Source organism: Pogona vitticeps, chromosome 9 (genome assembly GCF_051106095.1).
Source record: "Pogona vitticeps strain Pit_001003342236 chromosome 9, PviZW2.1, whole genome shotgun sequence".
NCBI classification, from domain to species: domain Eukaryota; kingdom Metazoa; phylum Chordata; class Lepidosauria; order Squamata; family Agamidae; genus Pogona; species Pogona vitticeps.
In genome coordinates this window covers 232,068-257,529 of record NC_135791.1, presented here as the reverse complement: position 1 = coordinate 257,529, position 25,462 = coordinate 232,068, and the positions used below count along the sequence as shown (strand labels likewise).

General features: G+C 57.0%; 1 protein-coding gene and 1 long non-coding RNA gene across 2 annotated transcripts; one reads left to right on the top strand and one right to left on the bottom strand.

The window, feature by feature from the left end:
• Positions 1 to 12,593: 12,593 nt before the first annotated feature.
• On the bottom strand, positions 12,594 to 14,708 carry POU3F1 (POU class 3 homeobox 1). Its single transcript, XM_072979806.2, has one exon. It carries the CDS (start codon positions 14,548 to 14,550, stop codon positions 13,330 to 13,332), a length of 1,221 nt encoding a protein of 406 aa, XP_072835907.2. The 5' UTR covers positions 14,551 to 14,708; the 3' UTR covers positions 12,594 to 13,329.
• Positions 14,709 to 14,837: 129 nt separating this feature from the next.
• On the top strand, positions 14,838 to 19,922 carry LOC140701994 (uncharacterized). The gene is made up of 2 exons (XR_012081031.2): positions 14,838 to 15,227; positions 16,682 to 19,922. It is a non-coding gene; the product is annotated as an uncharacterized LOC140701994 (long non-coding RNA).
• The last annotated feature ends 5,540 nt before the right edge of the window (positions 19,923 to 25,462 follow it).

The following is a 25,462-nucleotide window of genomic DNA, read 5'->3' as shown; positions in this document are numbered from 1 at the left end:
CCTCTGGAGGAGGACGAGGAACCAACGCTGGGGAGGGGGAGTGGGTGCTGAACGGCCAGCAGGGGACGATGCTGCTCCATGACTGGCAGCCGCTTCTCTCAGGGAGGGCTGTGCCTGGGTAAGGAAGCAAAAAGATTTGCTCCGACTTCATCGGCCCCCATTTCTTCAAGAGAAATGGGCTTTGTGGAGCGGCTGGCCTGGCCTCTCTGACTGGGTGTTTGGACATCCATGTCAATGAGGTAAAAGGTAAAGGTTCCCCTTGACAATTTTTGTCCAGTCGTGTTCGACTCTAGGGGGCGGTGCTCATCCCCATTTTCCAAGCCATAGAGCCAGCATTTATCCGAAGACAATCTTCCGTGGTCACATGGCCAGTGCGACTTAGACACGGAACGCTGTGACCTTCCCACCGAAGTGGTCCCTATTTATCTACTCGCATCTGCATGCTTTCGAACCACTAGGTTGGCGGGAGCTGGGACAAGCGATGGGAGCTCACTCCGTCGCGTGGATTCGATCTTACGACTGCTTGGTCTTCTGACCCTGTAGCACAGGCTTCTGCGGTTTAGCCCACAGCGCCACCACGTCCCCTGTCTGTTGGTGCGTGATGAGCTGTGGGGGTGAGGGGGGAGGAGAGTCTTAAGAAAAAATAGAGTAGCTGTGAACCCCCTCAGAGCTTGTGACCCTGCAACAGGAGGGGTTCCCTCTGGGCCCTAGGGCATATAATGGGGCAGCTTCTGGCTGGCAGACCAAGGCTCCTACCAGCCCTCCCAAAACTGATGCTTAACAGATGTCATCTGGGACGCCCTTGCCATGTCTTGCCACCCCCACCCCGACTTGGCAGGAGGAGGCAAGGTTAGAAGGGACCACAGCTGTCACAGTCTGCCCTCTGACTTCCTTTGACTGGCATGTGCCTACTGGGTAACTTTGCTTGGGCACCAAAGCAGCTGCAGGGGGTCGTCTGGACTGCCCAGTTCAGGCTGCCTCACCCCCCCCCCTCTATGCAACCAGCAGAGGTCCCCTACCTGCAATGGGGGTGGAGATGCGGTGAATAGGGGTGGGGAAGCCGTCTCTTACCTGAGCCCCTTCTATGAGTGAAAGTCAGGTGAGCTGCTCTCCTCGCATCTTCTTTGCCCTCAGCGTGGGCACCCTTCCTCTTGGCCTGTGTTCCTCTGTTGCCTTCACTGGGACATTCGTAAGCTAGTCCCTGATTGGGGGGGGGGGTGCAGCATTGCTTAATCCATGTCTCTCCAAGAGGTGCTTGCTCTGCAGAATCCCATGGGAAGCGCTGGGGAGGGTTGGGTGGCTGAAGTGGCAGGAGGCCTCTCGTTTCCCAGGGGGGTGCGGATGGGGGCCAGGAATGAGAGGGGTCCGGTTGTAGAAGCAGGTGGAGAGAATTAGAGCAGGAACAGCCTATGGGGACTGAATAGGCTGGTTCCTGCCTCCCGGTGGTGGCAGACCTGTGGTTTCTCCCCACCCCTGCATCCCGGGCCTCACGCTCCCTGGCCCCTCACCCTCTGTCTTTCTCGCTCACACACGCACACCCAGGACAGATATCCTCGGGGGGGGGCATGGGGAAGGGGCGGGGTGGGTTCCGCGCTCTCTCGAGCGGGGGCGGCCGTAGGCGCAGGAGCCGAGCTGTTTTGGCTGCTCATCAGACCCTCTAGGCAACGGCGTCCCTGCGAGGTCTGATACAATTTAATTAACCTAATTAAAAGCTCTGATTGCCGCGATGATTGGAGGACAGCCAGCAGCCACAGCATCTTCCTCGGGAGCTGGGAGCGGAGCCAAGCGAGCGGCGCGGCTGCTAAGTCGGGGCGCTCCAGGGAGGGCGGGGGGGGTGGCTTTTTGGCAGTGCTGCGGGCTTCGCCTGCCAGGAGGAATGGCGGGGAGCCGCTCGCCGTCTTCCCGGCCCCCCAGGAGCCGCTCCTCCTCCCCAATCGCGCAAGCCGTTCCAGGCAGCCACCGACTGCTTCGGGGGGTTGTGGGCAGGCGGGCAAAGAGGCTGGCGCTGCAGAGCCGAGAGGTGAAGAGTGCGGGCCGGGAGGCGCTCCGCTCACGCCCTGTCCCGAAGTGCCGCCGCCCCCCGCGCGCGCGCCTCCCCTGCCAGCCGCAGCGCCTCTCACGGGCCGAGCCGGCTTGGAGGGAGGGCGCAAGAGATGCCCTTTCCGGCTCCAACTCTTTTCTCTATCACCCATGGCTGCGGCCGGCTGTTCTGGCAGGAGCGCAGCCGGGCTACTTGCCACCGCCGTTTCCCGGGTGGGCGCGGGTCCTTGGCGAGCAGCCTCGGTCGCCCAGAGAAGGCGGCGGCCGGCAGGAATGTTGGCAGGAGGAGGCGCGCTGGGCCCGAGGCCGAAGGGCTCTCGGTGGAGGGCCTGGGCAGCGCCCGCCTTCCTTCGCCACCCGCGCGCCTCCCCGGAAAAGAGGAAAGGTCCCGCGGAGGGTCCACGGCCGAGAGCTCTGCCTGCTTCCCAGCTGCCGCCCACCTCCGCAGGGCTCGGTCGCTGACCTTCAGAAACAAGCCGGCATTCTTCGGGGCTTGGCTGGCACCCTCCCAGGCCCGTCCTGCTCACAGGGCGCCCCTTGTGTTCCTCGCTGGAAGGAAGACCGCCCCCCCTTCGCAGCCCAGCCCCCCGCTGCCCACGCCTGCAGCCGCCGCACAAAGGGTCCGCGGGCCGCTGCCAGGCCGACGGGCAAGAATCTGCGGAGGAGGAATTCGGCTCTAAGATTTCCCTTGGGCTTTCTGGGGCTACAGCTTGGCCTTTAACCAGAGGCGCCTGGATCCAGGCTGAATTCGGTGCGTTTCGCCGCCAGGAACCAGATTCTAACGGCTCTCGAATTCACCTGATTTCCAGGACTACAAGTCCCATCAGTCCTAGCCAGCATAGACCCTCGCGAGGAATGCTGGGTGTTGCAATCCTCCAGCGTCCCGAGGGCAGAGCTTGGGAGATAGGCGTGTTGTTTGGGCCCTGATCCACTGGCACTGCCCTCCGCCCGCCTACCTGTTCCTCCCGCACGTCCTTTACTATTGTGTATCTTCTACTGGTGGCTCTTAAATTCATGGCCGGAGCCTCTGTAACCGCCCCACGCCCCGAAGGACCCTTAAGCACCACCACGGACTCCCCAGTGCCTTCTGTTCCTCACTTGCCCCCCCTCCGCCCGCCCCTTCCCGCGGGAATTCATTCATGTCTCCAGGGCTGTACTCCCCACTTCCGAAGAAGGCGGCTCTATGGTCCAGATAAGCTTCTTTTCAGTCGGACGTGCTGGTCCTTAAGGCCCCCGGGTGGCTTCGGGCCCCTTCCTCTCCCCTCGCTTCTCCCACCGGTTGTTTTCCTTTGCTCAAAAGGGCAGCGGGCGGGGCGGCCACTGAGAGAAGGTTGCAGGCATCCCTTCCTGCCCGGACGTTGAAAGCCGCCAAGAGGTGCCTCTTGAAATAGGAAAGCTCGCCTCGGCTTCTCTTCTGGTCAGTGTTTCCTGTGAATCAACACGACCCCCACAAACACACACACACACCACACAACCCCCACCCCAACCTGGTCATGGCGCCCCCTCCCCCTCAGCCCGGGGGTGGGGGGCTTAGCTTCTCCCAAAGCCAGGCCGGCGCCGGGGAGTGGAGATGTCTCTGTCCAGGACGAATGCCCCCCCGGCTTTTTTGGGGAGTGGGGGTGGCGCAAAGCTGCCGGTTCTGAGCCTATGACAGGGAGGAAAACTCGGGGCCGGAGAAGTCACGTCTCTCAGAGCGCCAGGCCGGCCGGGTGGCCTCAGAGAGCTTCCCGTCGGCGAGGTCCTTCACGAAGCTCGCTTTGGGGGAGCAGCAGGAGTGTCCACCTTGGAGCTTTTCTCAGCTGGATGGGGCGGAACGCGGGGAGGCCCGGCGGAGAGCCAGGAAGCCGAGCGAGGAGGATGCCTTTCAGAAGGGGAAAGCCACGCCTGGCAGGCCTCCTTGCCTGTCTATTCGCGGGAGGGGAAAGGATGCCACCAGGGGGGTGGATAGGCGAATGTGCCGGGGAGGGAGCCGGGGGGGGGGTCCCGAAGCCTTTGTTCCGGAGGCTTTCCCGGGGGACGGATGGGAAGGAAAGAGGAGCCTCGAGGCAGCAGCAGCAGGACAGCTTAAGCAGCGGGGGACCGCCAACCGGTGGGCGCTTCAGAGTTGGGGTAAAGGAGTCTTGATTTAGGGCGGAAGCGCCGGGTGTGTCCTGACGCGAGCCGCGTGGTTTGGACCATTTCCCCCTTCGGTGCAAAGGCGGAGGCTGGAGGACGACGGCTTCTTCGAAACGCTCCGCCCCGGCCTGGCGGCCTGAGTCTTTGGCGGGGGGGGGGGCAGCTTTGGGCTCGGCGCTTCCCTCGCCCGCTTCTTTTCAAGGCCAGTTTGGGCCCTCGGTCTCGGGAATTCAAGGCCGGAGCTCCGGCTTCCTTCCTAGCTGGCTGTCCCGCTAACCGTCCAGAGCCTCCCTGGCATTTAAAACGAGCCGGGGTGGGGGTGGGGGTGGGGGTGGGGGAGGAAGGGCGGCCTTTGCCCCGCGCGGTGGCACAGGGGGAGCTTTGTCTCTGCTACCCAAGCCGGGCACATGCCATGCCTTCTTCAGCCCGCGCGCGTGGGACGCGGACGGGAGGGGGCTTCCTTTCAACTGCCTAGCTGGGGGGGGGAGGCAGAGGCTGCGTCACCCGCCACCCACCCGCCGCCCCTTCGGCTGAATGGCCCCGGTGTTCCCGGACCGATGAGCTCTGAGGGGGACGTGGCAGGATCCCCCACCCACCCAGCCCCATCTCCGCGGCCCCACTGTCGTCAGAGAAGCAGGTGACGTCTGAAGCTTGGCATTGGGCTGATACCGTTTTCAACCCCTGACAGCCGGGGCGGGATGGCGGGGGATCTCTGCCAGCATCGTAAGCCTCGTCCAGCTGTTTTCCGTGTATCCAAGCGGGGGAGCAGAATAATGGAACCGGAGCAAAGGGTCACCCGAAGGCCGGAGCTTCCCGCAGGGTGGCCGGCAGGAAAGGCCTGCCACCCAGGCGGAAAGGCTTGCCCTGTCCGCCCGCACCTGCCTGCCCCGGCAGAAAGAAAAGGGGCGAGAACGGGAAGCCTTCCCCCTTTTCCCTCCTCCTCAAAACGTCCCCCTGCCCTTTACCCGGATTTTGTTCTAGAAATGCTGTGCGCTGAACACGGGTAAAGGCAAGGGGGACGATTTGAGGAGGGGGAAGCGGGGACGCTTCCCGTTCTCGCCCCCTTTTCTTTCTGCTTGGGGCACCTTTCCTTCCTCGTTCTCTTGCTCCGCTCAGCAGAATGGGGTGAGGGGGATGAGGGCCTCCGTGGCGCCCCTCTCGCCACCCCGACGCGCTCGCAGTCTCCTTCTGGGGCTGCTCCAGGCGCCAGGAGATTGGAAACGAAAGGAGCGCTGGCCTGCCTCCGGAGGGTGCGTCCCGCCCACCGGCGCCTCCCAGGTTGCGGCCGCTCGGACTTGTTTGCCGCTGCACCCGCCGCGCCTCCGTAGGTGGACCGAAGGAAGCTTGTCCCTCCGGCCCTGCAGCAGGCGCCCCACGCACGGCTGGTGCTTCCTCGCTGTGCTCAGAGGCCGGCGACGGTCTGGACAGCCGTTATGGAACGGGAGCTCCCACTGGGGTCAGGCAGGTGAGGGCCTGCAGCTCTGTGCGCCCCCGCCCCCCCCCCGCGGGTGTCCCCCTGGTGACCCTCTGTGGATCCCCGAGTGCCAGGCCTGTGCTTGTGAGGGCCGCCGCCTGCAACGGAATCGCCGGTGGAAGGGGCTCCATCCAGAGGATACTGGCCCTTCCTCTGGAAGGCAGAGCAAAGCCTCAAAGTGCGCCCCATTAGAGTGGGACCCCAAAGCGGCTGTAGGAGGCGCTGCCCAGCTCCCTCGAACCCTGCCCGCCCGCCTGCTCGCCCGCTCCCTTCGAGCCTAGCTCCCGGCCCGGGCGGTTGGTGCGCCTCCTCGCTTGCTTCTCCGCGGGCTCCACCTGGCCCGGCGGGTTCCCAGTCTCTCCTAGCCAAGGGCCTGAATCAGAGCCCGCGTATTCGAGCAAAGTGCTCTTATGCGTTGGTATTTTCATTTCCTTCAATGCTTTGATGGGAAGATTGTTTTTAAAAGCAATTTAATGGAAGGTTTCTACTAGGGTTTGTCGAGCCCCGCCGAGATGCGGGAGCGGCGAAAGACCTGGCCAAGGAGGCAGAGAGGGCGGACGCTTCGCCCGACAGAACGAGGAGGGACCCCAGGGCGGCGGTGGCGGAGGGCGGAGCGCTGCCCCGGGCGGTGCGGGCAAGGGCCCCATGCCTCTCGCTCGCGTGGATAGGTTTTTCCTCTCTGGAGGCTGGGATTTTAAGACCAAGAAGGTGGAAGCGCTCATCAGAGGATCCCTCGGGTTCTTGCACTTTCCTCTGGTTCGCTTTTCAGTGTGGTCTTTCCCTCGCGGCCAGGACGGTCGCCCGGTCACTTCCGGGGCCGCTCCCGGCTCACTGATGCTTAATTCAGGTGAGCTGAGCGGCTCATGAGGGGAGCCCAGAGAAATGAGAAGTCCCGAGTCGTTGCCAGGACGGGAGAAAGAGAAAGATATGCCCCCCTCCCCCTTCTATATATTCTACTGGAACAGAGGAAGAGCCAGTGCGACGGGTGGGTCGTTAAACTTGCTGGGGAGAGGGGAGCAATGCGTAGCAGGCATAATGAAATTGTAACCTGCCCAGAGAGTGATTTAAGTGCTATGGGGCAGTATATAAGCAGCACCCTTTGCTGTTTTCCCCCTTGATGACCTGTCCTGAAAGGATCCTGGCAAGATGACAAAGGACGAAAAACCTCCATGAATCGCTTTTTCCCTGCAAGAGGCTTGATTTTCTAAGCCTCTACCGTGTCTCCCTTCACTTGCCCTTGACCTTAGGTTAAACGGTCTGAGTATTACTCTCTTCGCTAATCGGGGGAAGGAGTGGGGGAAGGAGTGCTCTCCCTGAGCTGGTTAAATGCTCCCAAAGGATGGATGGAAGAAAAGCACAATTTATTCTCCCCATTTCCCAAATGCACCTGCACAGGGTCCCAAGAAAATAGGGCAGGCACACTGTTTAGCAAACCTGTTTAATAGTCTAAGAACCAAATGCCTTGGAATTTAAAACAAGTCCTATTTTTAAAATGAAAATGTTTCAAAGTTAAAAAATTGGATGTAAAATAATTAATTAGAAATTGCAAATAAATAATGGGGAATTCTTTGTTACAGGCAACTGAATGTTCTAAAAAGAGTCTATATTGTAGCTGTATGAAGATCTTGAAATTTTGAATTCTATTTTAACACATAGAAGTAAAAGGAAGCTTTGTGATTATATAATTTACAGAAATACAGGTTTTGACCAGTGCAGTAGAAAATCCTAAAATGAGTTATTTAAAAATGTTTAAGTTTGCTTCTGTACACTCTTTCCAGCAGCATTCATGGAAAGCCTCATTCAAAGCAAATATTAAAGACAAAATGATTAACTACAGATATTTTAACTGAACTCTGTAGGTCATTTTACCTTAAACAGGGGCCCTCCACTTTATTACTGGGAAAAGAAATACTTTTAATCTTGGCTTGTTTTTAATTATCTTTCCTCTTATTAAAAATAATTTCAATTAAACTAGTATAATATTAGTATATCTTTTCAACCTGAATTTAGATTTCTATTTATGTCCAACATACTATATCCTCACGAATAAATAACATCTGTATTTTACAAGCCATTTGATAGAAAACAGGGCAAACAAAACCCTAATTGCTATATGGTAATTGTTTTTAAAAACCAAGGAGCACCATATTTGCATAAAGGCAATGTTTCGATAAAGAAAGCAAAGTAAAATAAAACTCTTCAATACAGTTACATTGAACATTAAATTTTGGTTCCTTCCCAAATGACAACAAAGCGCATTTAGGAAAAAAAATTAAAACCTGCTCTCCATGCTTATTACAACCTTTGTAACCTTGGGCACCTATTATGTATCTGGGGGGGGGGTCAGTGATTTGCTTGCAGAATGTCAAAGGCATGGTCAAGAAAATGAGCCCGCTGCTTCCTGTCTCAGAGCTACAGGGCACTCTTAGCTCCAGCCTGGGGGCACCACACACCTAAAATGCTTAAAACCAAACAGAGTCACAGACCTGCCCTGGAAACGGACTTTGTGATTATGCCGGAGCAAGCCTGGTTTAATGGGAGCCTCCAGCCCATTGGTCTAACGGGCAAACAAGCAGCAAAGATCTCTTGGGAGACCAAGGCAGAGACCTCGAGCCCAGGCCCATTGCTCTGGCCCAAGCAGGCCCCTCTTTGGCCAGGAGAGGAAGCCTCTGGGCCTGGCAGCTTGTCCCGAGAGAGAGAGGCAGCTTCCTTGTTGTTGCTCCAAGGGACCCTTCCTCTAATCTTCAGAAGGATCCTTGGAAAGCGGGGGCGGGTGGGGAGAGAGCTCCGCCCCATTAGCTCACACAGAATTTCCAGTTCAGTCAGCATTGCCAGGCCCTCATGAGGCCCGGGTCAGACTGTCTGCAGGCTCTCTCTCTCTCTCTCTCTCTCTCTCTCTCTCCCCCCCCCCCCCTCTCTCTGTCTCTCTCTCTCTCTGTACATTTTCCAGGGCCTGAGCTTGCCACAGTTCAGCAGGGGCAGAGGCGGGGTGGAGATGCTGCCTTTGTGGCTTTTTGTTTCAGCAGCCTAAGCCGATGTGATACTTCCCTTCTGCCTGACTCCCTTCATCTTACAGTACATGGAGCACATCAGCTCACACAGCCTGAAATGGACACAAAGAGAAGAAATCTCCTCCCTGGAAGATTCAGCCCAGATTCCTGGAGGGTGGGGGGTGGGCAGGAGGAGGGAAGGTAGGCTCAACAAAGCAGGCCCACTCCCTGTTCCGTGGGGCAGAGGAGCGCCCTCCTTCCCGGCAAAAGAGCAACCCTGTGCAGTGACCCACGTGCAGGTCAAGGATGGAAAGCCAGTTGGAAACCCACACAAGCAGAGGGAGCATCTGGTCTGAACTAACTCCTTAACCTTCAACAGAGGCACAGAGGGAGGGGCATGCGGTCCGAGTGCCTTTTCTCTTTGCCAGAAGGCAGGGCCCACCCTGGCTACACAGGCTGCCCTTGCCAATCAATCGGAGCAACAACAACGTTGTCTCTCGGGACAAGCTGCAGGGTTCCCTGGGGATTTCCCCACAGCTGCCAGGCCCAGAGGCTTCCTCTCCTGGCTGAAGAGGGGCCTGCTTGGGCCAGAGCAATGGGCCTGGGCTCAAGGTCTCTGCCTTGGTCTCCCAAGAGATCTTTGCCCCTTGTTTGGCTATTAGACCTCCTTGGCTTTGTTGCTAGAAGACCCAGGGAACTGGAGTGGAAGTGGGGTAGAGGTAGGGTGGAGGTCATGGGAAAGGGATCCTGCAAGCCAGCCTGCCTTTGAGGGTCGGGAGGGGAAGAAAGAGGCCAATCAAGCAAGGTCCCGAAATTATACAACTTGTCAGTGAGGTCTACAGGAAGAGGGGGAGGGGGGCATTCTAAGAGCTGGCTCGTGGGCTGAAGCAGCCTTGAAGGCAACTCATCTTTAAAGGGTGAGAAGGGGCAAAGTGCTCACCCGGCCGTTAGGGTTTGGCTCCCTCTGGGTGCCCTTCTCCCTTCCCCTGATCAGGTCTAACCTCGATGCAGGAGGTAGAGGGAGAGGAAGTATGGTACATTACTCAGGGACAGAATAACAAAGACCTTCTGGTTCCTCACAAGTCTTAGTGGGAAGAAGCTTTCCTGGGCTATAAAATGCATTTTTGAATGCAAATAGATCTTGATAGTCGTTTTTTTAAAAAAAATCAATAAAAAAAAAGAACTTGATCATCTTTAAGGTGCCACAAAACCTTTGGTTGCTATGGCTGGGAGAGGCAAACACGGTTTACCCCCCACCCCCACCCCTATTAGGCTGGCCATTTCAGAGTTTCCCGTCTTGGCCTTTCGGCTCAGAAAGCCCAAAATTTCACTTGTCCCAGCTGGCAAAATCTGGCTGATTCCTGAAAACCTTGCAACCCAAACATTTCCAAGACTGGGGTGGGGAGACTTAGGTGGGGAATTCATAATTGGCAGGGGGACTTATCTGGGTGATGGCAGGGGGGGTGTAGGCAAGAGCAAGCTACCTTTCTACTACATGGGCAGTCTATAAGCTTTATATATAGGCTTTATGAATAAATACATCAAATGCTCCCTTGCTCAGCAGAACACTCCTTCGAAAGGAACAGTGTCCCTTCTGTCCATAGAGGAATGGTACTTGACATGAACAAGACAGACAGACAGACAAAGAGATGGACAGAAATGTAGCCCCTGCCATGGGTTGGAAGGAAGGTGGCGATCAGGAGGAAGAAGTGCATGGATGGAGAGAAGCTCTGAATTCATCCAGTGGCTGACATTTGGAAAGCCTCTGTGGGATATTGAGGGCAGCCCTGGGCTGTGACTCGGCTGACTTGGGTGCAAATCTTTACTTAGCCATGGGTTCACTAGGTCACCTGGGGCTAGTCCCACTCTCTCAGCTGACCTGCAACAAGGGGCTGTGATGAGGATAATAGCGGGAAGGTGGAAAGCCATTTGTGCCATCCTGAACGTATTGGAGGAAAAGCAGGAAAGAAGACGAATAAAACAAGCTAGCCTATAGGCTTTCCAAGAGGGACGTTTCTGCTCCTCACCGGCTTCTGATGACCAATTTTCTTGCCATCCACATTGGAGCCCAGCAGGGCTACCTAAGTCTTGGGATAATTCTCAGGAGGCACACTTCCCACCTTCTCAGAATTCGCCCAAGAACTGCAGGTCCACATGCGGCTTTCTTGCAAAGATGATGAGGATGGTGAGGAAGTCAGAGCGCTGAAGCGCTGCAAGATTTTGGCTTCCTCTGGAAAGAAACATGCCGCTTCAACCCTTCCAGCCTGAACCTTTTGCTTCCACAGGGTTCCCTTCCCGGTGCTTCCTCAGCTTTCAGGGAGGGCAGGAGCTCATCTCTATGGCACCTCTTTGCATTGTTTACAATTCCTTCCTTCCTTCCTTACCGTTCCCACGATCAAACATTCTAAAAAATCGCAATAAAGACAATAACATAAAACTCTACGCTGTATTTTAAAGAATGCAAAGAATCGTCAAACGTGTATTTCCACATACACGCATTTTCCCCTCAGGCATATCTCTCTCTCTTCCTATAGATCTTTGAATTCAAAGGTAAGCAAGGGATTATTGTGCGGAAGAAAGAGCAGTAGGCGGGGGGGGGGGGTAGGTTGAAGATCGCAGGGAGACCGGAGTCCATTTGGGTGCGAAGCCAATCACCCGAGAAAGGCTCAGACCAGCAAAAAGTTTCCCTCTAAACCCCGACCTCGCCGCCTGAGCTGGTCTTCATTTCAAGGCGCTCCTGCGGCTACGCGGAGGAAATAAGGAAAAGGGGGGGGGGGGAGGCGAGAAGAACTTCCTTGGATTGTGGCAACAGTGCTTGAGGATTCCATTCCTGGGCTCCTCGTTTTACAAACACTGGCGGAGGGGGGGGCGAATCGGACACGTTAGATTAAAAATATTACAACATCTAAAAGGCACCAGACAAGTCTGGAAGTTTCTCCTCTTGCTTTCATTTAAAGCTACTTTTCATATTGCCCAGGATCGCTCTGCTGACACCGGCTTCCATCCCGTAAGCAAGGAAACCAACCCTATTCCGCTTCCCGTTGGATGAGTTTACCTTGTCAGGTGCGCGCGGGAGCGTCAACACCGCAACCCTCAAGCGAACAGCCTTCCGAAACCAAGAGAGTCGGAGAGCACGCGAGCACGACTTCCAGCAATGGCCACGCGTAGGGACTGAGGTTCCCCAGCAGGTAAATGCCGGGGATGAACGCCTGGCGCCTGGCACTCCCTCCTCGCAGCCGGAGCCCCGAGGAGACCTTGCCTCCGGCTTCTGGCTGGCAGCCTTCGAAGGGGTGGCGGCTTCCCCCGGCGACCCCGGAGCTGCGAAGGGGTGCCTGGCAGGAGCTGGCAGGAAAACTTGCCGCCGCCGCCGCCCGAGAACAGAGACGTGAAGGCCAGCCGGTCTCCTGGAGGTCCGCCCAGAGGTGACGGATCTATGCCAGCCTTGCCAAGGGTCCCTGCCCTGTCCTGAGCCCCTAACCCGAAGCAGCTGCCTGGGCAGTCGAGGCTCCCGGCCTCCTTCAGGGAATCCTGTTTGCCTCACTTCGTGCCGCACGTCTCAAGAAGCGGCAACTTGTTTCTGGGTGGAGGGAAAGATGGGCGCCCGGGGAGGGTAGGGGGTGCGTGCGGGTGCCAACCGGGAGAAGGAGGCTCCGGCTCCCGGTTGCACGTAGACCGATCCCTCTGGGCCACCACCGCTGACTGCGGGCTGAAGGGACCAGCTTCGGAGCTCCGAGAGCGGGAGCCTGGCTTGCGCCGGGAAAGGCTTTCTGCCCCGCCCAAGGAGGCCAAAAACGCAGCACGATGGTGTGTTTGTGTGGGGAAGCCGGAGGGAGAGCAGCGAACCGGACCGGACCTCCCGCTCCGCCTGCACCTGGGGCCCGAACCTGCATTTCCCGACGCCTCCTCCCACCCCGCTCCCTTCCTCTGCCTCCTGAAAGTGAAGAGCGGGGAAAAACAGGAGACGAGGCGGGCTCTTGGATAAATGTTTTATGCGAGTAATAAAATATTGGCTGTAACATAAATAAAAACGGAGCGAGGGGAAGCTGGAGACTCGGAGGGGCCGCAGAGGACACCATGGGCCTGGCCACCGGGAACAGAGCCCAGCCCGCGGGGAGTGCCCCCCCCCCGAAATAAATAGACTTCCAGGCGGTGGCGGTACCGCGCGTGTCTGTGAGTCCGGAATGGGACAGAGAAAGGGCTTGCCCAGTCCGGTTCTGTAGGTGAAGCCACAACCCTCGCCTCCGGGACGCCTTCGTGGCCAGTCCTGGTCCGGGGAAGGAAGGGCTCGGATCGGGTCATGGGGGGGGGAGAGCGCACCCCTACACAATCCCTCCCCCGCACCCCCAGTCCTGGTAGATCAACGGAAAAAAACCCGGGCCAGGAGCTCAAACCTTTGGCTTCGCATTCCTCTCCCTCCGGCGGGCTCCGCTGGGCTGAGGCCCCTTCGGGTTTTGGATTTTCAAATAAATACAGGGCGTTAAATTAGAAAGAGAGTCGATCGCCGGCAGGAGGAGGGAGACATCAGAGCTCCAGGCCGGCCCCCTCCCGCCCCGCCCGGTAGTCGGAAAAGCGCGGGGCGGGCGCCGGCTCTACTCCCAGGGGGATCCATCTCCTCTCGTCGGACGGGGGCAGGAAGTGCTGGCGGGGCCCCCCGGGCGAGTCCGGCAGATTGTCCCAGGAGAGCCAGCCCGGCGCGGCCCCGCGGCTCAGTCATTGCACGGCGGGGCTCTGGAGCGGCTGGTGGTGGTGGAGCGGGGGCGAGGCGGCGGCGGCGGCGGCGGCGGCCTCGGCCTGTGCGTAAACGTCCTCCATGGCGGGCGGGTGCGGGCCCCCCGCGGGCGTCATCCGCTTCTCCTTCTGCCGCCGGTTGCAGAACCAGACGCGCACCACCTCCTTCTCCAGCTGGAGCGTGTCCGCCAGGGAGGTGATCTCGTGGGCCGAGGGCTTCGGGCACTTGAGGAAGTGGCTCTCCAGCGCGCCCTTGACCCCCACCTCGATGGAGGTGCGCTTCTTGCGCTTGCGGCCCTGCGCCGCGATCTTGTCCAGGTTGGCCGGGCTGCCGGTGGAGGAGTCGGTCTCCTCCAGCCACTTGTTGAGGAGGGGCTTCAGCTTGCACATATTCTTGAAGCTCAGCTGCAGCGCCTCGAAGCGGCAGATGGTGGTCTGCGAGAAGACGTTGCCGTAGAGGGTGCCCAGCGCCAGCCCCACGTCGGCCTGCGTGAAGCCCAGCTTGATCCGCCGCTGCTTGAACTGCTTGGCGAACTGCTCCAGGTCGTCCGAACTGGGCGCGTCCTCGTCCGAGGGCGGCTCGTGGCCCGGGTGGCCCAGGTGCGGCGGAGAGCCCTCCAGGTGCGCCTCGGCGGCCGCCTCCTCGTGGCCGTGGTGGGGCGCGTGGCCGTGCGGGGGCAGGTGGAGGGCTGACGCCTGCGGGCCCAGCATCCCGGTGAGGCCCGGGTAGGCAGCTTGGGAGTAAAGCAGCGGCTGATGTCCACCGCCGGCCGTCGGGGAGGTCATGGCCGAGGGGCAGCCGCCCAGGTGGTGCGCCGTGGGGCCGCTCTGCGCCCAGTGACCCCCGCCGCCCGCGCCGCCGGCTGCCTGCTGGTGCACCAGGTGCGATCGCGAGTGGAAGCCGCCTTCCAGGTCCGCCCGGGGCCCGGCCCCTCCGCCTTTAGCGTGCTCCAGGTGGGTGCCCCCGCCACCGCCGCCGCCCCCCCAGTCCCCCGTGGCGCCCGGCAGCCACTGGTGGTGCGGGAGGCTGCCGATGGGGTGGCCCGGAGTGGCAGCCAGGCCCTGCAGGTATTCGTGGTGCATCATCTTCTGGACTTCGCGGTAGGTTGGGCCCTGGTGGAGGCGCTCGGGGTCCGGCGGGGCGGCGGGCACGGGCAGAAGGGGGCTGCCGCGCGGCAGGTACTGGGCCGCGGTGGTGGCCATGGCGGTGCGCCGCTGCTGCCGCTGCCGCTGCCGCTGCTGCTGCTGCCGGTGGGGTCGGGTCGGCTGCTCCGCGCCTCTCCTCACTGGGGCCCCCTCGGCGGCGGGGCGCGCTTTAGAGTCCCGGCTCGGCCCCACGCGCGGCCACTCCTCCGCGCGCGCCCCATTGGCTCCGCCACCCGCGACTGGCAGCCGGCACCGCACCTCCATAGGGCGCCCCCGGCGAAGGGAAACGCCCCCGCCCCGTCTGGCGGCGCCGGCCCTGGGATTGGCGCGTGGGGAGGGGGCCCGCCGGCCCTGATTGGAGCCCCGCGCTCCGGGTCCGCCGCTCCGCCCTCAGCGCGTGGGCCGCGCGCCGGACCGCACCTGCCCCGGACGGGCGCTGAGCTCTCCGCCGGCCTCCCTGCGCCCCGCTCCCGACGGAACCCCTCTGCAGACCGCTCGCCGGCCGCCTTCGCCCGCGCTGGCCTCTCGGTGAGTGCGCTGCTGCGCGGGGAAAGCCGGCTCGGGACGGGACAGGCGAGGTTCTCCCGCCCGCCTGGCCAAGGACCCCCGCAGCCCTCACGGGAGAACGCCTCGGGGATCCACCGCCCGCCCCTTTCTCCCGGCCAGCTTTTGCCTCTCCTGTCCCAAGCCAGCTTCTCTTTCCTTGGAGCCTGCCTTTCCCCGCTGGAGGCAAGGTACGTGCCCCCCCCCCCACGCGCGCGCGCACTCCCGCCCTCCCGCCGTTTCCTCACAAGCTTGGGCTATAGGTAAGGCTAAGCTTGGCTTTTCGCCAGGTGGGGTGCGGTGGGAGAAGGGGAATCGCGGCGTCGGCGCCAACCCCCGGAAGGAAGAGGTGCGCGCCTCGAGGAGAGAAGCCCAGGCGGACCTTCCCCTGTTTCGGCGGGGAAAGAAGGAAGGGAGCCGCGGGCTGGCCCGCCCCACTTCGTCCGCGACCCTCCGGCAGGCTTCCTGCGCAAGCGGCGCCTTCCTCCGCCCAGGATCATGTCCGAAGGCGAAGGGGAAGCGAGCCGTCAGTATTCCTTGGTGGGATCCGGCGTCCAGAGCCGGCGGGCTTGTACGGCTCGCCTCCTGCGCTCTGGCGCCTTCCGAAAAACAGGCGCCTGACAGCCCCGCTGAGCCCGCAGTCGGCGGGAGGCGGCCTCCCGCTGAAGGACGCTCCCCGGGAGCCCCGGCGCTCAGCTGGAGGGCCGGCGGCGGGGCGAGGAGGGGCCCCGAGCGGGAAGGCGGGCATCCCACTCCCCCGCTTTGTGAGCGGCGCTTCCCCGAGGCCCCTGCAGGTGCCTTAGGACTGGGGAGCGAGTGGACCCCGGCTTGGGGCTCCGAGGCCGCAGCGGCCGAATCTCCTGCGGGAAGGATCCGGGCTAGGTGGCCCCGAGGCATCGCAAGGCACTCCCAGACTCTTCCCAGTTCCGAGGACGAGGGGGCGCCAAGGTGGGGCGGGGGTCTTCATGACCCCAAGGGGAAGAGGCAAGGAGGCCCAGTGGGTCCTCGGGGCTCCTGGCACCTCCTAGGTGACCCCCCCCCCCGCCACACCGCTGGTTCCTGGCAAGACCTAGGGCAGAGGAGGGGGTGGGGGTTCGAGGTCCCCAGGCGGCTTTAAGTCTATCCGCCTGGGTGCCCTGCTGGAACGGTCTTCCCGCCTGAGGTGCTTCCCGGGCGCCTCGACTCCTGGTGCTTTAGCCACCCGCTCCTTCCTTCCTTCCTTCCTTCCTTCCTTCCTTCCTTCCTTCCTTCCTTCCTTCCTTCCTTCCTTCCTTCCTTCCTTCCTTCCTTCCTTCCTTCCTTCCTTCCTTCCTTCCTTCCACCCCCCACCCCCCAAGAGCAGAAAGAAGGGCAAAAGAGGCCAGCTGGAGGTGTGGGCTGAGGCATCACCTGGGACAGAGCAAAGGTGGGAGGGCTCATCTCCCTTTTTTGCCCTAAAAATGGACAGTCACACCCCAGAAACCTGGGGGTGGGGGGAGGGCTTTGTCAATTTTAGAGGCATGGCACTTTGTTCAAATAAAGGGAAAGAGTGCCAACTCTGGGCTTCTGAAGGTCTCCTTGGAGGTGTGAGGGAGAGGGCATTCCCCCCTTGTACCCCCTCCCCACCCCACTTTGGTTCTAATCTTGAACACTTCTCTGTTTGTAGAGCTCCAGAGGGAGGCCATCGCCGGGAATGTCTCTTGCCAGCTTCATTTGCTGACCCGCATTGGACCAGGGATCCACGCTCTGATCCTGTCTGCCATTCACCTCGGGCCCTCTGCAAAGACGGTCCTGGAGCTTCAGCCAGTCCAGAAAAAGGTCTCCGGAGTGTAACTTGAACTGGGAGCACAGGCTGCATCCTCCAGGCTGGTGTCGCCTCTTCTGGCATTTGGTTCTTAGCTTTGGCGCAGGCCAAGTTGCTGGTTTAGGCTTCTCCAGCCCAAAATCACCCAGAAGGTCCTTCCTGCTCCAGGCCCCCAGCTGAGGCTGACTAAGAACCACCGAGGCCCATTGCAAGCAGAGGCGCCGTGAATGCAAGAGAAACGGCCGGGAGCTCTTTGGATTGTACTGGCTGGACGACACCACGTCCCCTCCAGAGAGGTGTGCTTTCATTCCTTTGGGCTTGTTTCATGCCCGTGGCCTCTGCTTTCTAGCCTCCTCATAGTGTGATTTTGTGCTGTGTTGCTACTGCTTTGGTGCTTTGCTCCCAGCAGCCATGAGTTTGTCTGTAGAAAAGATGGGGCCAGGGGGAGGATGGGGTTTTCTACCATGAGCGGGTCTGTTGACTCTGAGGGTTTCACATGGTCCTGGGGGGAGCTGAGCACCACCTCAGTGTCTGCCCTCCCCACTAAAAAGAGGGGATGAGGTGGAGCTGCAGGGCTTCTTGTGGCGTTTCACTTTCAGGAGCTAATCAAGGAAATTGTGAAGAGAGGCCTGGAGCTGGCTGATGTTCAGCCGAGTGGAATCACTCTCTGATTATCTTTTGCCAGCTTCACTTGAAGAAAGGTCTACTCGCTTACGGTGCAGGCAGCTGATGTAGGGATGCAGGACAGCATGATGCTTTAATTTTATTTATGATCTATAATATACAACGAAGCACTTTGGGAAATGATTTGCATTTGGCGGGAAAGAGGCCAGAGCCTGGGGAAGGGGGGAGGAGGAGGGTGTTCTTTCCACCTGGCAGAGCTGAGTTGCCCCCGGAGGTTCTAGAGCCTGCAAAAGAGACGGCCATGTTGCTCTGGATTTGGTTTAATCATCACCCAGAGAACTTCTGCTAAGAGCAGCCTGTATAGAGACCGGGGGAGGGGGGGAGGCGGAAGGGGGGAGGCTTCCCACCACAGATGCCTGAAGCACCAGCCCTGTCTGCGGACATCTAGTTGAAAGATAGAGAGTCGCTGTGCGCATTTAGCCACCCCACCTGGAGCCCAGCCTCTTCCGTGACAAAAGAGCAGCCTCTGAAGCATGTTCCGCCAGGGGTCCCCCGTCCCTTCTGGGGGTGCCTCTGGCAGTCCTTCCATGACAGGGTGCCCATGCCAGCCACTCCCCTTGGCTTCGTGGTACCTCCCCACTGGTGCTTGCACGCTGTCGCACCCGGGCTCCTTGGCAGGAGCCCAAGACTCCTCCAGCCCGTCTTCCTGGAGCCACGATCTGCTCCACTGCCAGCCTTTCTCTGCCTGTGTCTCAGCAAGAGGCTCCCGCTGCTGTCTGGGAGGCCCCGAGGAGGATCTCCCGCCTCTTCTCTTCCAGCCTGGGCTCGTCCGTCTGCCCGGATGATGATGAGGTGCCCTTGCTGCTCCTGGGAAGAGCCAACTTTTACTCCGTGGCGGCAGCCAGCTGAGCGCCGCTTGCAGAATCCAGCAGGCCGAGAGTGAGGCAGCTCACGTCACTCCAGGGTGTCTGGGAAAGTGAGGAGAGAACTCTGCAAGCTGGGTGGGAAGAGAACAGCCTTTGTCTGGCCACTCTCCCTCCCACGGGACACCCTCCAAAAGGTGATCACGTGGCCACCCTGCGGCCTTTTCCCTTCCCCTCTTCTTTCCGGCCTCCTGAGGGCTTTTGCCTTGATTCTGAGAGAGCAGAGGGCCCTGAGCAGAGCCTATAACCTGAGCTGGGTTGCGGGTAGGTAAGCGCAGTGACCTTCTTGGAAGGCCATGGACCCCTGCAAAGATCTCCTGCTCCAGGGGACACCCCTGGTCTTCCTCTGGGAGTCGGGTCCTGTCTGGATTGATGGCTGGCTGCAACAGAAGTGGACTAAATTCTGGAGCCATGGGTTTTGTTTTGAGCTCAGCTTTGCCTGCTTTCTTGCTCCATGAAATGGCTGGGAAGGTGGGTTTAAAGGTCCACTGGAAGCGTCTTTGCTGTTTGCTCTGTTAACAAAGGAATCTCCAAACAGATCTTCCCACAGACTTAGCCATAGGAAACAGAACATATCCCACTGAATATAATTCCTGAATCAGAACCCTAAAATATAACAGAGAAGCCAGCTCTCAGGTCCCATGGATGGGCCTTTTACCAGGCCAGTTTTTTTTTTAATGTGACCCAAAGTGTCCCACAGAAGCCTTAAAGGATCAAGTCTCTCGAGTAAGTCAGCAGAGGCAGAAGCAAAACAGGAGGGCAGCTGGAGAAGGGACACACCAGAGGCTGGCGACCAGGGAGTGAGCCCAACAGCCGACGCCTCTGACTTGCCTCCTCAGCCATTTGTAAGGTGAGGCATGTGTTATCCTGGCATAATAAGATAAAAATGCATGGCTTAATTTGCTGAATAATCAGGATTTCTCTTTTTAACCTACCCCACCTCATGTTTAATGTCAAAGGTGTAAATTCATTTATTTAGTTCTTTAGAATGTAATTCTGCTTTCAGACAGAAGGCGATGTTTCTGATTAAGTGCTATGGTAAATGTTTAGTATGTACCTGAACTTTATTTTTGAGGTTGAAGTAGCAGCAGCAGCAGAAGCAAAACGTCCATTGGCTGGCAAAGGTGGATGGGTTTTCTCCTTTTTAAGAGCCCGTCTGTTCTGCAAGGGAGACTTTTAGGGAAAATCCAGATGAGGGGAAATTTTAAGGCCCACCACCACCACCCTAACCTGGATTCAGGAGGGCTCTTTCATGCTATACCACCTACTTAAGGATAATAATATTAAAAAGAAAGCAGTGCTTAACTGCATGCTATGCATTTAATGCAGGTCATCGTTTGAGTCAGAAATTTGGAAGAATTAAATCATTTCTCCTGAATAAACTCTGCTATCTTGTGATGGAGGGCAACATATTTTCCTTTTTAAAAATAAATTGTACATTTTTATCCTTTCAAAACAAAGTCTGAAACTTAACTAAATCAGAAACATAACTTTATACAAAAAGTATCTGCATTAAAGGAAAATAAAAACAAAAATATATTTCATATTACTAATAAGATTGTGTGGATTATTCCATAATATATTTTGCAAAAATCTTCTGAAAAGAACAAATAGTAATGGAAAACTATCCTCAAGTGCATTTTATTGAAATCCAGGCTATTGGAAAACAGTGTGGTATACTTGGGTATATTATATTTGTTTGAGGGGAATCAGAAGCATTCCCCCCCCCCAGTCCAAAATGATACATTGAGTTTGTGGCAAAATCCCAACATCTTGACTAACCATTGTTATTCTCGCCAGTCGCCAATCTTCAGCCTAAGCTGGGCTATCTCCAGGGATCCTCCTCCTCATTTGAGGGGAGGGGGAGATGACGAGCTTTCCTTTTAAAATTAAGGAGCAAAGCCAGGCGGCCAGCTGGGATTTCATGACCCAGCTTCTTCTCTTCTTTTGCAGTTCAATCACTTATAGTACATTTTTGTACCAAAGGACATCTCCACAAACTATGAAGGCAATACCCGTGCTGTTAAAAGGCCTGACCTTTTCAAAGTTAACTGAACCATTCTTCTTCTCATTAATACCTAGAGTTATATACCACATGTTTATAATGGCAGGGCAGTTTTTTGAGATGATTTGTTTAAAAAGGTCTCCCTTATAAATCCCCAGGGTTTTCCTGTATCTGATGAGAAACAATTCCCCACATGTCCTGGGTCGTCTTACAGGGCCAGGATCCTGCTACGTACAGAGCGCCAACTGTGGGTGCTGCCATACTGATCTGACCAGGTGCCAGGGGAATGAGAACAGGCACGCCTGGGCCCCTTCTCAGGTCACAGCTGCCACTTCCTGGGTGGCATCCTGTGCACTGAACATTGAACAGGATGCTGGCCCTAATCTTTTCATCCTTTTGGTTCTGTACCACACTTTGCAGGTTCCTTATATATTTTTAGAAGGCAGGATTGCAGCTCAACATAAGCCTTCTGCATAAGCCAGGTGGGCAGCGATTTTGCCTGAGAATGCTCCGTCTATCATCATCTCGTCAGTTTCCCAATCCAACCTCACCTGACCACTCCATCTAGTCAGCATCACAACCAGCCCAACAACTCAACAGCTGGATTTTCCTCTGTTTGTTTGTTGTTTCAAAACTGGAAATACGTGAAGAGCATGCGAGAAAGGAGGAGAATCTTCCATGTGCCAGGCAGGGTCAGATCCTCCCCACAGTGCCCAGTGAACACGAACTGTTCTGAGAGTGAGTTTCTGGATTTCCTCCCGGCAAAGGGGTTGCAGGCCACTGTAGGGCAAAGGGCTGAGACCAAGGCAGGGCCCGCCTGCCTTATGAGGTGGCCGAGACTCTCCCAGCCAGCCTGGCATTCTCCAATGAAGAAACCAGAGATTATGAGCATTGCTGTGAGCGCCTCCAGTCTCTTCCCCTCTGACAGACTAAACTGGGTGGCAGAAGGCAGGTGGCAGGAAGGGCCGTGTCCTTCCCTGCCCCCACCCCCCCATCAAACCCTCTCCTCCCACTCCTGTGCCAGGAGAGGCACCGGAATTGTCCTACGAGGGAAGCCCACACCCGTATCTCTGCTCCTGGCCTAAATTCAGCCCTCTCTGCACCAGCCACTTGCCACGGCCCAGCTGGCTCAGGCCTACGTCCTTTGTCCCCTCATGACATTTATGTCTAAGGAGCAGAAGTGGAGCATTTCAAAGAATGCCTCTCTGAGTCAGTGCCCTGTTCCCTGCATGGCTAGCCAGGTGTCCACGGGAGGCCCATAAGCAGGGCAGGCAGGAGTAGGGTTCTTCCTCAACTGCTGAGGGTCAATGGAGCTATCCAGGGTCCCTGAGGGGAAGCAGCAGCCACCATCAGCCTCTTCCTGTGTGGACTGGCCCCTTTGTTCGTTTCGTTTGTTTAGTCGTTTAGTCGTGTCCGACTCTTTGTGACCCCATATGGACCAGAGCACGCCAGGCCCTCCTGTCTTGCACTGCTGCCTCCCGGAGTTGGGTCAGATTCATGTTGGTCGCTTCGGTGACCCTGTCCAACCAGACTGGCCCCTTAGAGCCTCCCAAGTAGCAAACTCAAGAAACTCAAGAAGTCCTTATGGTTTCAACCTTCAGTTTCCATGGAAGAAACGCGCTGGACTAGAGTCCTGGCGACAGAGAGAGAGAAATGCTTCAGCCTGCCTGCATTCTCTCCAGCATGGGCTGGGTCATTTCCCCTCATGGGGGAGGTGCTCCAGTCCCTTTGCCCAGTCTCTGGGCAGCTACCACTGGTCCCTGACTGTTCCCTTTCCCTCTTCCTCCAGATATCCAGAAGCGCCTCCACTCCCCCCCCCCGTCTCAACAGTTCACACTCAGCCGGGCAATCTGACTCTCTTCTTCATTTTAAAGCAACCGCCACCCCAGCCGATCGGTGCTGAAGTGGCCCAGGCAGAGACGGGCAATGGATGGCAACCATCCAAGGCCGCTGTACCTTCTGGGCCCTGTTTCTTGCCGATGAGCAGCAAGAGCAAGGGCTGCGTACATGGGAGGCGGAAAGGTTAAGCCACCTGTTTAGGAAAGAAAAAGGGGAGAAAGGGAAGAAACCTTTCAGCCTTGAGTTTGCCTTCTGGGGGTGTAGCGAGCGAGCTTGCCTCTTTGCCTGCATGGTGCGCAGGGACTCGGTGCCCCCAGATGCCAAAGCGCCCAGCCAGCACATGGTGGCTTCATGTATTATTAATGGTGCCCGCTGCTGTTCCTGCTGTCACACTGATAACCCGTCGTAGGTGAGGAAGTGAATCCAGGCAGCGAGGGTGCAATGGCTCTGCTCCATGGGCAGCACGTGGTCCTGCTCTTTCCTTATCCAAATAGGGCCAGGTTGCTCTTCAGAGACGGTTGTATTCACAGGAGGGAGGGCTGCTGCTCCTGCTTCATCTCCAGGAATAGAGGGTGGGCTCGCCAGTCAGTCAGCCTCCACCCTGCCCCCCACCCCTGGCAGCTGCTTGGAGAATGGCAGGGCCTAGGGAGCCATGCCATGCTGTCTGGCCTCTGCATTCAAGCCATTTCCCAACAGAGAAGGGCAAGGCAGGGGCCTACCCAAAGGCAGGAGCAGAACAGAGCCGGTGACTGTGCTGTCGGGTGAAGGAGAAGAAGGCTGGGGAGGAAGGAAGGGAGCCCTGCATGGGTGGACTCATCATCGGTAGAGTTGGGGCTCTCCATAGGATGGCAGCCCCCTTGGCCCCTTCAGTGGGAAGTGTGCAAAAAATGTTCCAGCCTGCACAGCTAGGGTCCTTTTCCATGATGGCCAGCTTCTGTTTTGGTCTGACTGGATTTTGGGAACACGTGAGTCCTCCTCACCCACAGAGAGAACCTTCCCTTTTCCCACCCCCACTGCCGTTTCCCTCTGCACCTGCTTGTGTGAGAATGACAGCAGCAGAAGCATCAAGATAATGCACCTACATAAAACCTGTATATTGTGCAACGAGAAAGAGACAAACCTTGACATGCAAGCATTCCCTCTAAAAGGGGAAAGGCAGTTCGGAGAGGTAAATACAACAGAAATCATAGCACGGGGAATGTATGCATGAAGGGGAGATACAGAGATGAATGCTCCTTAGGTTAAGGAACCATGTGATTTTGATCCAAACACTCTGAAGAAGTTCAATCAAAGCCCTAGAACAGTTTCAAGGGAATCATTGCCATTTCCTCGCACTCTGGAGGAAGCAGATTCTCCAGTTGGGGGTGTGGTTTCTTCTCTTTTCTTTATCCCTGTTCCTTCTAGAATGTGAATGCTGGCCTGACATAGAACAGAACGCTTAAGATGCAAGCTCAGTTCAGGGTCAAGCTACGGATGGCCTTGGGAGCATCTAATAATGCAAACAGTGTTGTGAGTATTCACAAAGTAAGAGATAAGGAAAGTCTTGAGCCTTCTCTTTCTGTAGCAGAGTAGCTGCTGTGCAGATATGTGGGCAGTCAGTCCCACGTGAGACCTACAGTAAAGCAGAACCAGCAAAATCTGAATCACTAACCTGTGAAGAAAGTTACATTCACAATAGAAAAGCCTAAACCCTCATCCTAAGTAGATGCACGTGGGCTCAAAGGAGCTGGTGGAAGAGAAGCAGCCGTGTGTCTGCGCCTCGGAGTCAGAGGATAACTGTTGGTCATTCTGGTTACCCTGAACTCCAATCCCTCAGTTTTCTCCTAGCAGCCTGTCTTCCAGCTCTGGCAAAGGAACAGTGTTTCTTGAAAAGTGGCTTCTTCTCCTGGTGTGGTGCCATAGGCAATCTTCACATCCTCTAGTTTGGTTCCCAGAAGCTTACTTCTTGGGCACAACCTTGCCTGTGTACATCGCTAGGCTCCTGTGATTCCAAAATGGTAAGTCATTTCCTGTGGTTGAAGGTTGTGAATGCCAATCACAATTGTCCGAGAGGGGCAATTTTGATCCGTTTGAGATTATACAACAAAGGTTCTGTAGCACCTTAAAGACAAGCTTTGGACCCTGAAAGTGTATGTTTTAGCAAATGTGCAAGTCTTCAAGGTGTCACAAGAGTGTACTTACATATAATTCACAGAATATCAGCTGAAGAACATGTGGATGCAGGACGTCTAATTCCCCTTCTTAGAGTATTTTTAAGATTTACAATTGAAACCTTCAAAGGAAATTTGGGAGGCAGCTCAGTAGCCAAGAGTGGGGGCTGGGAATGATCTTCTACCCCCCCCACCCACCCCCACCATCAGACCACCAGGTTGTTTTCCCTTTGAGCTTTCTCAGCACAAAACAAACATGCTGTAACTCAGAGTGTGCCAGTCCCGGCGCTATCAATTATTTGCCCCTTTTCTCTTTACCTCCAGGCAGCAAGTAGTTATTTTTAAATATTAATTTAGTTGTGTCACGTACAGTTTGTGGTTTAGCCCTGCAATCTGAGAGGAAGAAAACCAACTGCATCTCCTCTTGCCTTTTGCAGGTGACATTCCTGGAGCATGGAAGCCATGTGGACTCTGCCAATCACAAGATCGCCAGGGAGGGAGGGATAAAAGCTGGACCTGTTTGCAGGCTTGCTCCGTATTTGTGGAGAATGAGACGACAATTTACTGTCTGGGAGAGGCAGAGTACCAAATGGCCAGGATGGCTTCAGGCCCCGAATCCGCCCCCACTTGGAGTGGGAAAACCTTGACGTTCAAGAGACAAGCCAGCAATCCAATGCCTGGCATGGAGGAGGCCAAGATTTCTGTTACCCCGAGATGTCATGACACTTGATGGGTAGAAGGTTGAAAAGAGGAACTGGACAAATATGTGGGCGATAAGCTTAGAATTGACCACTGCCAGTGAGAGCTGACCCTTAGAAGAGATGCCGGAGGGAGGAGAGGGAGAGACACAGAAAGCCTGGGGGCTTGACTGGATAAGGCCCCTCCTGGGCCAGTGTGCAGAGATGGAAGGAAATATGGCTAAGAAATGCTCACCAGGAAGACCGAGTGTAAGCAGCCAAGGGGTGGGAAAGCATCCTTCTGTAGGAACCTCAGGAGAGTGACTGGGCTACAGGTGAGGACAGGATCACAGAGGCCCTGAAAGGAATCCCTAAATGGCAGTGAGATCAAGGAGAATTGAGCAGCGGACTGAAGCTTTGGAACA